Source organism: Monodelphis domestica, chromosome 2 (assembly GCF_027887165.1).
Source record: "Monodelphis domestica isolate mMonDom1 chromosome 2, mMonDom1.pri, whole genome shotgun sequence".
NCBI lineage: Eukaryota > Metazoa > Chordata > Mammalia > Didelphimorphia > Didelphidae > Monodelphis > Monodelphis domestica.
The window spans coordinates 431,415,223-431,430,064 of NC_077228.1; the positions used below are offsets into that span (position 1 = coordinate 431,415,223).

At 33.4% G+C, this 14,842-nt stretch overlaps 1 protein-coding gene across 4 annotated transcripts in view; it reads left to right on the forward strand.

Annotated features, from left to right (window-relative positions):
* Window positions 1-14,842, forward strand: part of CCDC170 (coiled-coil domain containing 170) — a 171,754-nt gene that overhangs the window by 149,537 nt on the left and 7,375 nt on the right. For all 4 annotated transcript variants that reach the window (XM_056818943.1, XM_056818942.1, XM_007484753.3 and 1 more), the window contains one exon: window positions 8,447-8,683. In XM_056818943.1, the coding sequence (XP_056674921.1) occupies window positions 8,447-8,683 (237 nt within the window). The remainder of the gene's footprint in view (window positions 1-8,446; window positions 8,684-14,842) is intronic.

Consider the following 14,842-nt stretch of genomic DNA (forward strand, 5'->3'; position numbering starts at 1 on the left):
CGCAAGAGAATTGGTTAGGTACTTACACCATTGTGTTAGTATCTCCATCCTCAGTAAAAGTTTTGGATAGAGATTCATGGTATCATTATTCACATATAAAATTAGCACATGGTATAAATAATGAAAATGTACAAATTATTGAACAAGAAGAAATTGAAGAAGAATAAATAGTAGAAAGTGAGAATCATCAGTCAAATTGAGTCTGCAGTCAGAAAGATCAGTAAGGAGAGAGCCATTCCAATGGAAGAGCACATCTGGATGGAAGAGGACAATGCAGCTGAAGAAGAGAATACAGGAAATTAATGGGCATTGTTAAAAGACTGAAAACTTATAAATTTAAAGACTTTGAGAAATTTGCAATGAAAAGGATCAGAGGATTAATGGACTAATAAATTAAGAAAATTTTGCATAATGATTTATAACACAAAACAACATGACATATATTCACAAACTTTCATAAATATATTTATTACCATGGAGTTGGAGAAGAAAAATTCTTTCAAGCAAAATGAAGAGAAGAGAAAGAAAATTTGTAGTGGTAAGTATATTACATACAACAGTAGCATAACATTAACATAACAGTAACACTAACATAACATTAGCAAAACAACATAACAGAAAAAATAACAACATAAAATATAAATACGAATACATAAACATGTTTAGGTTATGTTGAATTGATATGTGAATGAGTGAAACAATGTATATTTAGGGTGCTAAAATGTTATAAAGTAGTTATAAATTAGTTACTAACAAAAATTAGGTAGATAATTTAGTATAACTAGACAGGAGAATTTTATTAAGATAGGGCTTTAGTTAGATATAAATACATATATAAATATATGTATATAGTATATATAATAGGATTGTAAATGGACTGCATTATAGTGTATGTATATGTATATATGTAACACACATGTATCATGCACAAACATGAGGTGCACATATATTTATATGTATAGCATACATGTATATATTATATGTATGTAGTATATGTATATACATGTAAAATTTATGTAAATAGATCACTTATGTGCCTATTGTTACATGTAGTTTGCATAAGTGAGTTTAATGTTTCAGTTTGATTTCTTTGTAAAACTTATGGGAAGCTGTGTTTATTGTAATTTTCAAAAAAATTTCTCTAAGTTTTCTGTTATGCATTACAATAGTAGTAGCATGTTTTGTATTAGTTGATAAGAGTAGTATCTATGAATTTAATATTTGCATGTAAGTTGTGTTTATCTTTTGCTTTTGATGTTATTTGCTTGTTGTGCTTTTGCATATGTTTGAAATTTGTACTTGTTCATTATTTAATCCCTTTTTTCTTTTCCTTGATGAAATCCCTAGAATAGGATAGTATTAGATAGTTAAGATAGTAGAGTGTAGGTTGTTTGTTATTTTGGGTAGATATTTTAGTTTAGGTAATCTGTAAATAAGTTTGTGAACAAATGCCAAAATAGTGTTTTCAACACAATTTAGGCTTTGTGCAAAGGGGGAACTGTTGCAAAGGAGAATATAACTTATGCAAGGAATGATTAACAGGGCTGAGACTCAGAATTCTTCGGGGGCTGTCAGGATTCTAAACTGTTGAAGGGACAGTTCCTCAATGGTCTCTTTGGACCTGGGATAAGGAGGCGACAGGTGTAAGTTTGAATCATCTTGAGCCCATCCATTAAACAACAGGCCTTGAGGATCTTCTAGCTGTGGTGAAGAAGAATAACTCCAGTCTTCCTGGTAGACATCCAGACTGGGGTATAGAACACAGTCCTGGTGGGATGTCTGAAGACATCAGCTGGACTCCTGTTTCTGGCTCATCAAGGACTCTTTGTGAGAAACTGATCTCATCCCCTGATGGACTTACTTTTGATAAGTTAGGGTTTAGTTTAGAGTAAGTCAGATAGGGTTTCTATAGTGGGTTAAATTATTTAGATTTCCCCCTTTCCCCCTTCTCTTTCCTTTATCCCTTTTATGTTAAAATAAATTCAATATTTATATGTTTTCCTGCTGTATTACTTTCCCTCCCCCTATCCAAATTATATTTCCTTTTTACATTTAACTCAGATAAGAGTGTTGCCTGTACTTTCCTTACCCTTTTAATTTTTCTTCCTTTTTCTTCAAAAAACCTTCCTAGGACCATTTCCAGAAATTTTAATTCATGAAGGGGAAGCATAGTTCAGTGTAAGGAGCATAGGATCTAGTCCTGCAGGCCCTGTGGTCCAAATCCAGGCTTTACCACTCATTTCCTGCACAACCTTGAGCAAGCCATACCCCTACTCTCTGCCTTATTCTTCTGTAAAGTGATGAATTGAACTAGAGGATCTCTAAAGTCCCCTCTTACTCCAAGTGTGCTTTCCTATTAACTTCTCCCTGCAGCTTAGTGATGCCCTTTTCAGTAGCTTCTTTGACTAAATGTTTTCCTTGTACCTAAAGAGAATGTGATATTTTAAAAAGAGAGTAGTGTGACATGGAAATCACTTTAAAAGACTGATATATATTAATTTAAGGTCGCCAAGGAATTCAGCTATGTAATTCCTTAATGAAAACTCAAGTCAGCAGTCAACCTTTTATGGAGTTTAATTACAAACAGGAGGAAGAAAGGTATTAGAGAGAGAGAAAGAGAGAGAAAGAGAAGGGAATAGGGCTTAAATACCCCCCTGTTTAGGCTGGGCCAAAAGGCCCAAGCCCTTAGATAGCTGAGGCAAAGAAAAGAGATCAGTCCCTATCACTCACATGACCAAAATGGAGAAACAGTCTCAGGGGCCTCCACCTGCAGCTTCCTTCAGAGCAAGCTTCTCAGAGCACAACCTCTCAGAGCAAAACCTCTCCCACCACCCCTCAGTCCTCAGACCCCCCTATCTTTAAGGAAACCATCTCAGTTCCCTCCCCTCAGTTCTCACATCTACCAATCACTGTCCATGTCTTCCCTGTGCCAATGGTGGCTCTAGCTTAACCCAGGACCACCCAGAGGTCTGTGGCTTTGCACATGTCTGTTGAAGGTCATATTCTCAAATAATTAAATCTTGATCCTTTTGCTGCAGCCCTTCCTAAATCCTGTTACCCTGAGTAGGGTGGAGATTGGAAGTTCCAAGACCTGGTTCTGTCATTCCAAGTATCTCTATTGTATCAATTCTAAAATCAATCATGACTCAAAGAACTTCCTGTTCTATGCTTAAGCATAGGTCAAAGCCCTTTCCATTGTTTAGCAAAAGGTTTCTGTCGTAAAGTAGTCTTAGGTAGGGAGGAGAAGGACCCTCCCTACCTAAAGTTGGAAATGGGGAAATTTCCAATATTCATAAGTCTAAGAAATTTTAAAGTTTACAATAGCTTGTCTTCTTTGCCTACCTAGTCTGTGAATGTAGTTCACAAGCTCTGCTTCTACTTTCCTATTTTCTCCTTTTATTTGAATTCCCAGATTCATCAGTTCAATTCTTTCTCTTCTCTTTTCCTTAAATCCTATAGGATATCTTTATTTCTTCTCCATCATTATCTTTGTGCATAAATGCTCTTTATTCTCTAGTGACTAACAAGGTGAGACTTCTCAGAAATGCTTGTCTTCTCATAGCATAGAAGATTTGATTATTTTCAGCTTATTTTTTGCAGGTTACATAGATTTGCTCACATTTTTCATATTTTGTTTGATCCATTTTCATTGTAGATTCCTTTAATTTTTTTCAGTCAGATTGATTCAAATTTCTCATTTCATTCCATCTTCTTTTAGTGGTAGTCAATGGTTTCATTGATGGTTAAAATCCTTAGCTTTGCAAAACTTTTTGTATGAGTTTCATAGGTAATATTTAGAAATTATAATAAATTATTTAGATTTATTTAATATCTGGATACTTTGTTAAAGTTATTATTTCAATTAATTTCTTTCGACTCTTTAAGGTTCTATAGATAAACCACAATTTCATCAGCAAAATGCAATAGTCTTTTTTTCTTGCTACCTATCCTTATTACCTGAATTTCTCTTTCTTGTATTATTGCTATAGCTAACATTTATAGAACTATATAAAATAATAGTAGTGAAAATGGATATTAGTATATTATTTCTCTTTTATTGCAAAGTCCTGTAGTTTATTCCCATTGCAAATAATTCTGGATCTTGGTTTTACATAGATATTAATAGCAATATTAGGGAAAAAGTTCATTAATTTTTGTGTTTTTTAGGTTAGTTTTTCTAAAAGTATAAATGCCATGATTTTTTAAAAAACTGTGTTCTTAATTGATTGATAGACTCATGCAATGAAAAATTATTTTGTTATTAATATAGATTATCTGATTAATAGTTTTCCTTATATTAAAACAACCCAATTCCTGTTATATGTTCAACCTAATCATAGTCTAAATAATCTTTTAACTTTTTCTTTTTTCTTTTAGATTTGCTAATTTGATGTTTGGTTTTTAAAGTTGTGATATAAATGGGTTTTTTTGGTTACATACATAATTTATTTACCTTTACTTTCTTTTGTTAATGAAAATATTTCAAGACATAAATTCCCTCTCTACCCTCTCTATTATTTTAACTTTGCTCCAAAAGTTTTGGTATGTTGGCTTAGTCTCATTGTCATTTTCTTTGATGAAAATTTTTATTGTTCTATCATTTATTTTTTTATCCATTAATTTGTAGGATTATGTTATAATTGATTTAATTCATTTCCTCAAAGAGTTTTTGTTGAATATAATTTTTATTGCATTGTGGTTGATAAAATTTGTTTATACTTTCTTCTGTTCTGTATTTGTTTGCTATTTTTTATTCCCCCAAACTGACATGGTCAATTTTAATAAAGACATGATATAAATTTTAGAAATATTTCTTTGTGTTACTATCCAACAGTTGCCATATATAATTTTCTAATATTCTATTCATATCTTTAACATCTTTATTTTTTAATTATATTTGTCTATGTCTGCTTCCACCATGAAAGTTTTAGTGTCTATTTCTCCCTACAATATGACTAACTTTTTTCTTTAAATACCTAAATTTTATGCTGTTCCATAGTGTGTGTGTGTGTGTGTGTGTGTGCGCATGCGTGTGTATGCATGTAATTTTTCATGGCTTTCTTGCCCTTCTAGGTTCATCTATTTAAATTATTCAGACACAAAATTCTCTGACTTGATATGATAGTTGTATGTAATATTCCCTAAAAATATTCTTAACTTATCTTGTTTTTGATGTAATCTTTTTTCCATTCATGACTTTGTTGTTTTTAATTTTTTTCTGTCTCTTTTAAAATGAAATTTGTTAATGGACTATCAATCTATTGGCTTTTTCAAAAAGCCAACTCCTGGTTTTGTTTACCAATTCAATTGTCCAATATTATTTTCTTATATATTTATTCTGGCTCCTGTGTTAATCCTTGCTCCCTCTTCTAAACTTTCTTTTGAATTCTTGATTTGTTCCATTATGCAGTTTCAGAATTGGAAGGAATTTCGCCATCATCCAGTATATGCAATCTATACATAAAAAATCCAGCCCTATTACCCAATAAGCTTCTGCTTGATAACAATTTTTAATTTTTTGCATTCTAATCTTAATTCATATATTTTCTAATTTTATTTTCATTAATATAGATGCTAAGTGATAAAAATGTACCTCTAAAATTACTTTGGCTGTAACCCAGAGTTGTTGATATGTGGCATTATTGTTGTCACTGGCTTTAAATAATTTATCATTTTATGATTTCTGCTATCCAAACATTATTTAAGAAACTTTTTTATTAACCATGTAGTTCTATAATTTTTGTTGATATTATTATTATTATTATTAAATTCTATTATACTATGATCTAAAAATAGAGTATGGATAATTTCTACCCTTTTGTATATTTAGTGTTTCTCTCTGACCTATAACATGAACAGTTTTTGTGAGCATTCCATGTATCCTGGAAAGATTATATTTTCTTCTTCTCCTACTTAGTTTTCTGCATATAATTAGTGATTCCAACATATTCAGTAAGTAGTCAAATAAGTGATTTCTTTATTATGAATGTTTTATTTGATCTATCATGTTCTGAAGTGTTGAGATTACCTACTATTATTATATATTTTATCTTTTTCTCCTCATACAGTTGACAATCTTTTAAAAAATGTACAGTCAAATTTAGTTCATGGAAATTAAGACTTTTCATATATTTGTTATTTTTTCTTTTATCATTATAAAATGTCCTTTTCTCTTTCAATATTTTGTAAGTTGAATTCCTTATCAGGTATCATTACTACAACCTTTGTTTTTCAGAATTTGCAGTTGCTTATTTAAGTTTAAATCAGCCTCTTAATTTTAATCAAGCTATAGCTTTTTTATAACACATAAGCAACTTAATGCTGGGTTTTATAACTTGATCCATTCTTTAAATTTTTTTAAGTAGGAGAATTTAAGCAATTTGAGCATAATACTATCAATAATAAATTTGATATATCCTTTGTAATTTTCTTCTTGACATGGTTTAGAAGCATGAAGTCTCAATCAACTTATTTCAACTATTAAAGCTAGTAAATAAGTTATATTTATGGATTTAAAAATTATTAAATATATATATTTCATTCAAGATGGATACAGATATTTTTAAATCTGTGAGAGGGCAGAGCTTGCTACCTTGATTTCTTTACCGTGCCATCTCCTAGGAAGTCCTTTAAAGAGATAATGCTTGGAATTATCTTGGAATATTGGTTTAGAATTATGGAGGTGGCTAGGGCTAGGTGTCAGTAGTCCCCCAGGCACATTCTACAACCTACTCATGTAATGGAAGCACAGGGACTCTCCAATATCCATCTTCTCCTGACCAAATGATGTGAATGGCTCAGATTGCAATCCTGGAGTCCTGACTTGGAGAGGAAATCCAGGTATCCTGCCAAGACTGTCTTTTATTGCCACTTAAGATAAAACATAGAATCTTGGCACTTAACATTGCGAACAAGTTGACTGCTTTCCAGTCTCATTTCACACATCTCTTGTTCCAATCAAACTATCCTTTGAGTTGTTCCTTGGACATGTCATTTCATGACCCACTTCTGTATCTGTTAGATACGTGATTTTCTATCTCTGGAATTCTCTCCCTCCTCACCTCTGCCCCTTAACAGTACCTAACTGTCTTCAGGGCTCAGCCTTTTTTGCTACCTTCACAAAACCTTGCTCTGCTTTTTAGTGCTGTCTCCCTAGGTGGCACAGTGGATAGAGAGTTGGGTCTGAAGTAAAACAGACAAGTTGAAATTTTGCCCAAGACAATTCATCAGCTCTGTGACCCTGGGCATTTCACTTAACCTCTATTTTCCTCAGTCTCCTCATATGTAAATGTGAGGGGATAATAATAACACTTACCTCCTAGAGTTGTTGTAAGGACCAAATAAGATAATAATTGTCAAGAACTTAGCACATAGTAAAGCACATCTGGAACATAGTAAGATTTCTGTTTGTATAGCTGTTATCGACATTATTTTGCATTATTTTGTTATTACTCATTTTTGTATGTGTTATGATCTTCCTAGTAGGTCTGAGAGGCTTAGTCTCTCTGTGGTAACAAAAGCATACATCTTCAGGGTCCCTCATAGAATGACTAAAAATGATGATAATCACTTAGGAGTCATCATCCTATATAACTAAACAATATAGCTCTTGGTCTTTACAGTTAATTTAGTTCTTGTTTCTCTGAATCCTGGAGCAATAGGTTGAGGGGAAAAAATTACCAACCAAATGGTTAATTCTAAAATAGTAGGTAAAATATAAAAGTGCCTCACAATACATTGTCACACTATCCAACTTGAACTAGCTATTCTGTTCCCACTTCTCGCTGAAGGAAATTGATGTTGGTGGAGTATAAGGCATTGTATAATAAGTTCCAGGGAAGGAAAATTCATAATTGAACTCATGGAGGCACTTATTCCTCCTTATTTCTCATTTGGCTTTAGCCTCAAGCCTGAAGCATATATAATGTGTCACTTATACTATTTTGTTGATTTATAAATTGTTTTCTAGTATGCCAACAGAGACAGCACATGGGGGAAAATACCATATAAATATTTTGCACATTAATATATAACATTTTTGGACTATTCTTGGTACTGTAGGTATTTTGGAGGTTTATATATGAGGAAGTTGAAGTATAGTGATTTTCACTGACATCTACAATTTTACAAGAAGGTAATAGCAGAATTTCTACCTTCTTACCTAATCCCTGAACCAAGTTGCATCTCATTGACTGTAATAGATAAGTCTAACATGCTTGGTTTTGAGATAATTAACTCTGCTAAAATGAGGTTGTTTAGCTGGTATATTTTGCGAAGTATGTGTTAAAAATTTTGGGGGTTAAATTTTTACTTCTGGATATTGTATGTTTTGGTCTCTTAAAACATTTTACTAAGCAGGCTCTGATGAATCCTGCTTTGAATTGTTTATACAGTTTTTTATGACTTAAATGGTATATTTCTCTGACTAAAATCTTTGACTTTGTAGATTAAAACTCTGGAACAGACCAAAACCATAGAAAACCTAAACAAATCCAGGGGCAAATTGGAGAAGATGAAGGAGAAGGTGGAGAAACAGTTGATTTCTATTAAGTCAGAGTTGGATATAACTGAACATGAAGCAAAGGAGGATAAAGAGAGGGCTAAAACCATGCTAGATGTTGTTACCAGTGAAATGAAAACACTGAAGACCACATTAGAAGAAACAACCAAAAGGGAGAAACAGGTATGTATACATTTGTTGGCTATATGACCATAGAGAATGCATCATATAAAGCAAGTGCTTAATAATATTAATTATTTCTTTAAACCACCCTACTTTTTATATTTGGGCAGGTAGATAGTACAGTGGATTGATCCCTGGGCTTAGCATCCAAATATTCTTTTTTCCAAGTTCTAATCTGGCTTCAGACATTTAGTAGCTCTGTGACCCTGGGAAAGTCACTTAACCCTATTTGTCTCAGTTTCCTCATCTGAAAAATGAGCTGGAGGAGGAAATGGCAAACCACTCCCATATTTTTGCCAGGAAATCCTAAATGGAACCATGAAGAGTCAGATATGACTGAAAATTACTGGACTTCTCATATTTATTGTTTTCTCCTCTTTTATTTATTTATTTTTTGCATTTAAATTTTACTTTACTAAGAGTTTTCACCAAATTTCATGGGATGAGATTCTGGGAGTAATGATTTAAAAATGCATTTTTCTAGCACATAAAGGTTTACAAGTGCTTGAGACAACCCTGTGATATAGGAAAAGGAATTCATATTTATAGTTTTAAGAGCCATAAAATGCTTTCTGGACAATTTGAAAACCTTTTAAAAGTTAAGTAGGGCCTTTGACCAACTTAAATATTATCTATAATTATCTCCACCATTTGCATCATTCTTGAGATTGCTCAGGATTTTAAAAAAATTAACCAGTACCCCAGTATCAAGAAGAGAGACTTATCTCTGACATGGATCTGTTGAAGGAAACTGACCACAAAGTCTCCAACAGTGGCACAGAAAATGAATGGAAGACCAAGAACATATGTACAACATAAAAAAGAGAGGGACTCATTCACTTGTTAATTGCAAGTAGGAGAGTTTATCTGGCAGCTACATCAGGAGGTCAGTCTCATAAAGAAACATGTACTGGGCAGCCTGACCCCTATTGTTTTTGGCTTTCATCTCTCCATCTTTCTAGAGCTGTAAAGGGCATTGAGTGGACACTGAGCCTAGTGCTTTTTTCTTTTCTTTTTTCTCTTAACTGGCTCCCTTTCTACTCATGTTTCAGACAATATGGGAATTGCTATTTCTTAAATATTTGGTAGAATTCACTTGTAAGTCCATCTGGATCTGGAGTTGTTTGTGTTTTGTGTGTGTGTGTGTGTGTGTGTGTGTGTGTGTGTGTGTGTGTGTGTGTGTGTGTGTGTGTGTGTGTGTAGAGAGAGAGAGAGGGATTATTTATTGATTATGACCTGTTCAATTTCTTTTGCTGCTATTGGGCAGGTAGAGACTCTGCTTTGATTAGAAGGAAAACAACAGAAATAGAGCCTTATCCATGGTAAGGAAGAAAAGAAGAATTTGAGGAAAGATTTTTTCCTCCCTGAGATTCAGTACTAAGGAAGAGTCTAAATTTCTGGAAGTTAAAGCTTCGTACTTACGAACAAGTTGTAGGAAGGATGAGGTTATGAATAGGAGTTTTCCTTAGCTATAGATGTTTACTCTGTGGGATAAAAATTTCCCCCCTCCCCTCAAATTCTGGTTTGCATTGCAAAGTGGTAATAATCCTGGACTTTGAATGAATATATCTTAGTTCAATTTTGGGGCCTTCTGCTATGGAGAGTCTCTTGTGAGACTCCATGTAAGTCCTTTTGCTTCTTTAGGGCTTTAGTAATCCCACCTGTAAAATGAGCAGATTAGATAGGATGATACCTTCCAGTTCAAAAATCTGTAATCTAATTGTTCTCAGAAACTTGGGCATAATTGATGTGGTGCCATTTCCCCATGTACTTTTGGTTTATTTGTTTCTGCTTTGTTTTGTACAAGAATAGACCCTCTAAAGACAGAGTAGATGGCACCATATGTGGTGTAAATGTTCTTGTTCTTTAAATATTTCCCTTTCTGAGTAACTATGGTGTCTTAAATTCTCACATTAACTATTACTTTGATACTCATGTAATTATTGCTTTGATTACTTTTGATAGATTACTTGATACTAGGTACTTTGATTATTTATTGCTTTGAAAAAATTGACCATTAATGATAGTAGAACCATCACATTTGTACACTGACATTACAGTCCCATATGTTGTTCTTAGAGAAATGGAAATGGAGTAATTAGAAAAAACAAAGATGGGAAGAACAGCTAGACAAAATCCCAAGTATATATAGAAGTACAGGAGGTCAAGGTCATTGAGGAATTGAATTTTAAGATATTTGAATGAGGGAAAGATACCAAAAATGTGAGAAAAAAATCTCTGATTTTTTTTAACCAAAAAAAGCAACCAAGAGAATTATAATTGCTAATCCACATGCTTACTTTCCTCATATATAAAATTTTTATTAGAAAAATCAATGTATATACTAAATTATATTTAAAAATGAGTCAAGATTTTGCAAGTGATATTCCACAGTATATACAACTTTATCATTATATGAGTAACTGAAACATGTAGAGAATACAAGATACCACCATGCTTACATTAAAAAAGACGTGATAAGAAAAAAAACACTACTTTAAGGCATTTTCTCAAACAAGATATGTCCCAAGCATATTTCAAAATAAAACTGGATTCCTTGAAAGAAAAAGAATAGCTTTGTTCTGATTGTTGTCAAGCAAGACATAAAGCGAGGAGATGTATATTTACCAAATACTGGAGAAGTTCCAAGATAATCTAAGTTAAAAAGGGGTTCCTTATAGGTGTTGAGCTTCTCCAGAAATTCCTGATATGGGATAACATTTTGATGATTAAATTAAGCCCCAGAGAGTTACAGAATCTCTTAAATGAGATCCATACTTATTAAAAAAATCTAACAACTATACACAGAGAACAAACTATTAGTTGTCTGTAATATAACAGTGGATTTTAAGTTTTATATGAAATCTGCTTAAAATATTGAACAACAGGACACTAGGGGATTGCCACCAGTTATCTCTCCAGGGTGACAACTATCCATTAATCATTCTTCTCAAATCCAAACAACCAATTTTGAATCTATTTATCTGAACTATTGATCATGTAGTCCATATCTTTTCATCTTGTCTGAAAGGTATCATGAGAAATTTTATCAAAATCTTGGTGAAATCAAAGTATGCTATTATCTATGGCATTTTCACTAGTGTAGTTGTTCTGTCAAAAAAAGAAATGAGGTAAGTCTGGCATGAGCTGTTATTGATGAATGCATATTGGCTCTTAGTCATCACTGCTTCCCTTTCTAAATACTCAGTAACCACCTCTTCAATAATACCTTCTTTGTATTTTTTCAGGAACTAAAATTTCTTTCTTTCATCTGCTTATGATTTGAAGTGATTTTTGTCTTCTTTTTGAAAATAAGGCCAACATTTTCAGTCTTATGACACCTCTATTAAAGACCCCCAGCTATAATTTAGGAATCATATCTATTCTATCAGAACCCTCAGATCTAGTTTCTTTAGACTTGATGACTTAAAGAAAATAGAAGCAAAATAAGATATGAGTAGTTCAACTTTTTTTCCATTCCACTACTCCATCTACTTCAGTAAGTATTTCTATCACTTCTTTGACCTTTATCTTGAAGATCAGAAATAAAAAGTCCCCTTTCTTATCTTTAATATTCTTCAATAGTCTCAAATCATTCTCAGCCTTAGTTCTCTTGATATATTTTTTAAAGTACCATGCCATTGTTTTTATTTATCCTTAGTTACCTGCCTTATTTCTATATTCTGTATGTATCTTAAAAAATATTCTAAACTGGTTGACATATCCCATACAAATTCCCATTGATGTCTTTAAACAAACCACTCTTTTGTTCCTTATAGGATTTAGTTGTATCATCAAACTGTATTTCTGTATTTATTGTCTGTGACCAAGCAAATAAACTTAATATCTCTTTAAAATGGCAGCCCTTAAGGTATATTAACAGAGCTATCATGCCTCACATAAATCTTCTCTGAACTAAACATCCCCAGTTTCTTTAACCAATTCTATTTCAGAGTTTCAAGTCCTTTCATCTCCTTGATTATATCATTGTGTTCTCGTTCCCGTTTCTCTTGCCTGTTTCTTTAAATTTGGCACCCAGAAACAAACAGAATTGACTAGAGCTGGGATACAGTAGAAGTATTGCCTCCTTCACTATGGATAATACAGTATTCTATTTGGATTACCAATCAACCTTTTTAATAGTTATCTGGGTTGGCCCTTAGATACCAGACATAGATTGTTATAACATCTGTATTGGAAACCTTTCCACTTTGGTGGAATCTGTTATAACTTAAGTTCTATACATATAGCTTTTGGGAGCCCAGGGTTATCCCATGCCACAGTGAAACAATGGGGTCTAACTTTATCCTGTCAGCTAGGATAAGCTATTTCATTATCTGGTGTTTCTTATGGAACTCTTAGTCCACTAAAATCCTTAGGCCTTTTTCACATTTTCTAGCTGTCTTTTCCCCTATACTGTACCTGAACAGTTGAATTATGAATCCAAGTGCAGAACTTTAAATTTTTTGCAATTGAATTTAATCTTGCTAGTTTTGTTATAATTTGTAACCACCTTTGGATTCTTATTTTATCATCCAGTATATCCCTGGCAGTTTCAACTTATCCACAAGTGTGATAAATATGCCATCAAAAACTTTCATCTAAGTAATTAGATAAGTTGGTTCTTCTCTTTGCTGATGTTAATTTCTTTGCTTTGGTCCTTCAGTTGTTCCTATCTCATTTGAGTTTGTCCTTTTGATCATACCCTCATTCAGCTTGAAATTTCTCCTTATTTTATGCAAGTTTCTTATTCTTTTCTTTTATTTTGTTCATAATCATGTCCAAATCACTCATCCTTAAAAAAACCTTCAGTTGATTGTACCATCTCATCAAGCTATTATCATATATCTCTCCATCTCTCCTCCTTTTCATGACTTCCTAGAAAAAGTTACATCCATTTCCTCTACTTTCTTGCCTTCGAATCATGTCTTAATTCCTGATAATCTGACTTTTGATTTTGATATTTAATGAAAACTACTGTCTCCAAAGTTATCAATAGTCTTTAATTTCCAAATCCTAAGACTTTGACTAAGTCCTCATTCTTAGCTTGTGTGCAGCATTTGATACTGTTAATTACCCCTTGCAATAAGATATTCCCATACCTGGATTTTTGTGAAATGTCTCTCTCCTGTTGTCTATCTACTCCTTTTTAGTCTTCATTTCTAGATCATCATTCATGCTACAGTCTCCTTGTGCAAGTATACTCCAGGGCTCTGTCCTGAGGTTTTTTTTTTTCTCTTATCACTCAACACTCATTTTCTTGGTGACTGAATCAGCTTTCATGGGTCAAACTATCATTTCTCTATGTTTGCCTCTGAGATCTTTATATCCAGCCCTAAACGTTATCTTGAAATATAGTTTTGCATCACCTACTTCCTTTTTGCATTTCCAACTGGATGTTCCTTAGGCTTCTCAAATAGAATATCTATAAAAACTCCTTATTTTTCCTTTCAAACTCTCCCAGTTTCCCAATTTTTCTACTACTGCTGAAGGTACCACCATTCTTCTAGTGCCATACATATATATCTTATATATATACATATTCATGTGTATGTGGATATAGTGTGTCCAAATTATTATTAGCTTAACGATATAAATAACTGAAGCTATAACCACTTGATCTTAGAGGCTGGTGTGAGTTGAGGGTGGGGGTGGAAGAGGAGGACTGACAAAGTATAGGAACTTTCCCAAAGCTATATCTGGCTCACAGTACTTTCTGGGTAGGCTAAGGAGATCCCCCAACTTGACTTCGGCAGTGCTGCTGGAAAAGGGGCAGGGCAAGGGACTGTGGTTTTCCACAGCCACATGGAGAGAACAAGTAGAGGGCTAATGTTCAGACTTTGTAGGTAGGGAGAGCAGGGGGACCAGAGCTGCGAAGGGTGTTTGAGGCAGAGCTAAACCATCCTAGGAAGTGATATGGATCTCCTAGATCAGTGATCTAGGGCAGGGACATGTCAATTCAGGAGAACTACTGTTCTTATCCACAGGAAAAAGTTTTTCTCATACCCCTTTGCTTTCCATGGCTCTTGTAAGGAGAGAGGCACTTTGACTATACCAGCTATTAGGCACATAGAAACTTTCTGATGTGGAGGTGGGCCAATGAGTGGTCAAACATGGAGTCACATCTATCTGCTAGGACCTAGCAAAAGGCCAGTCCTC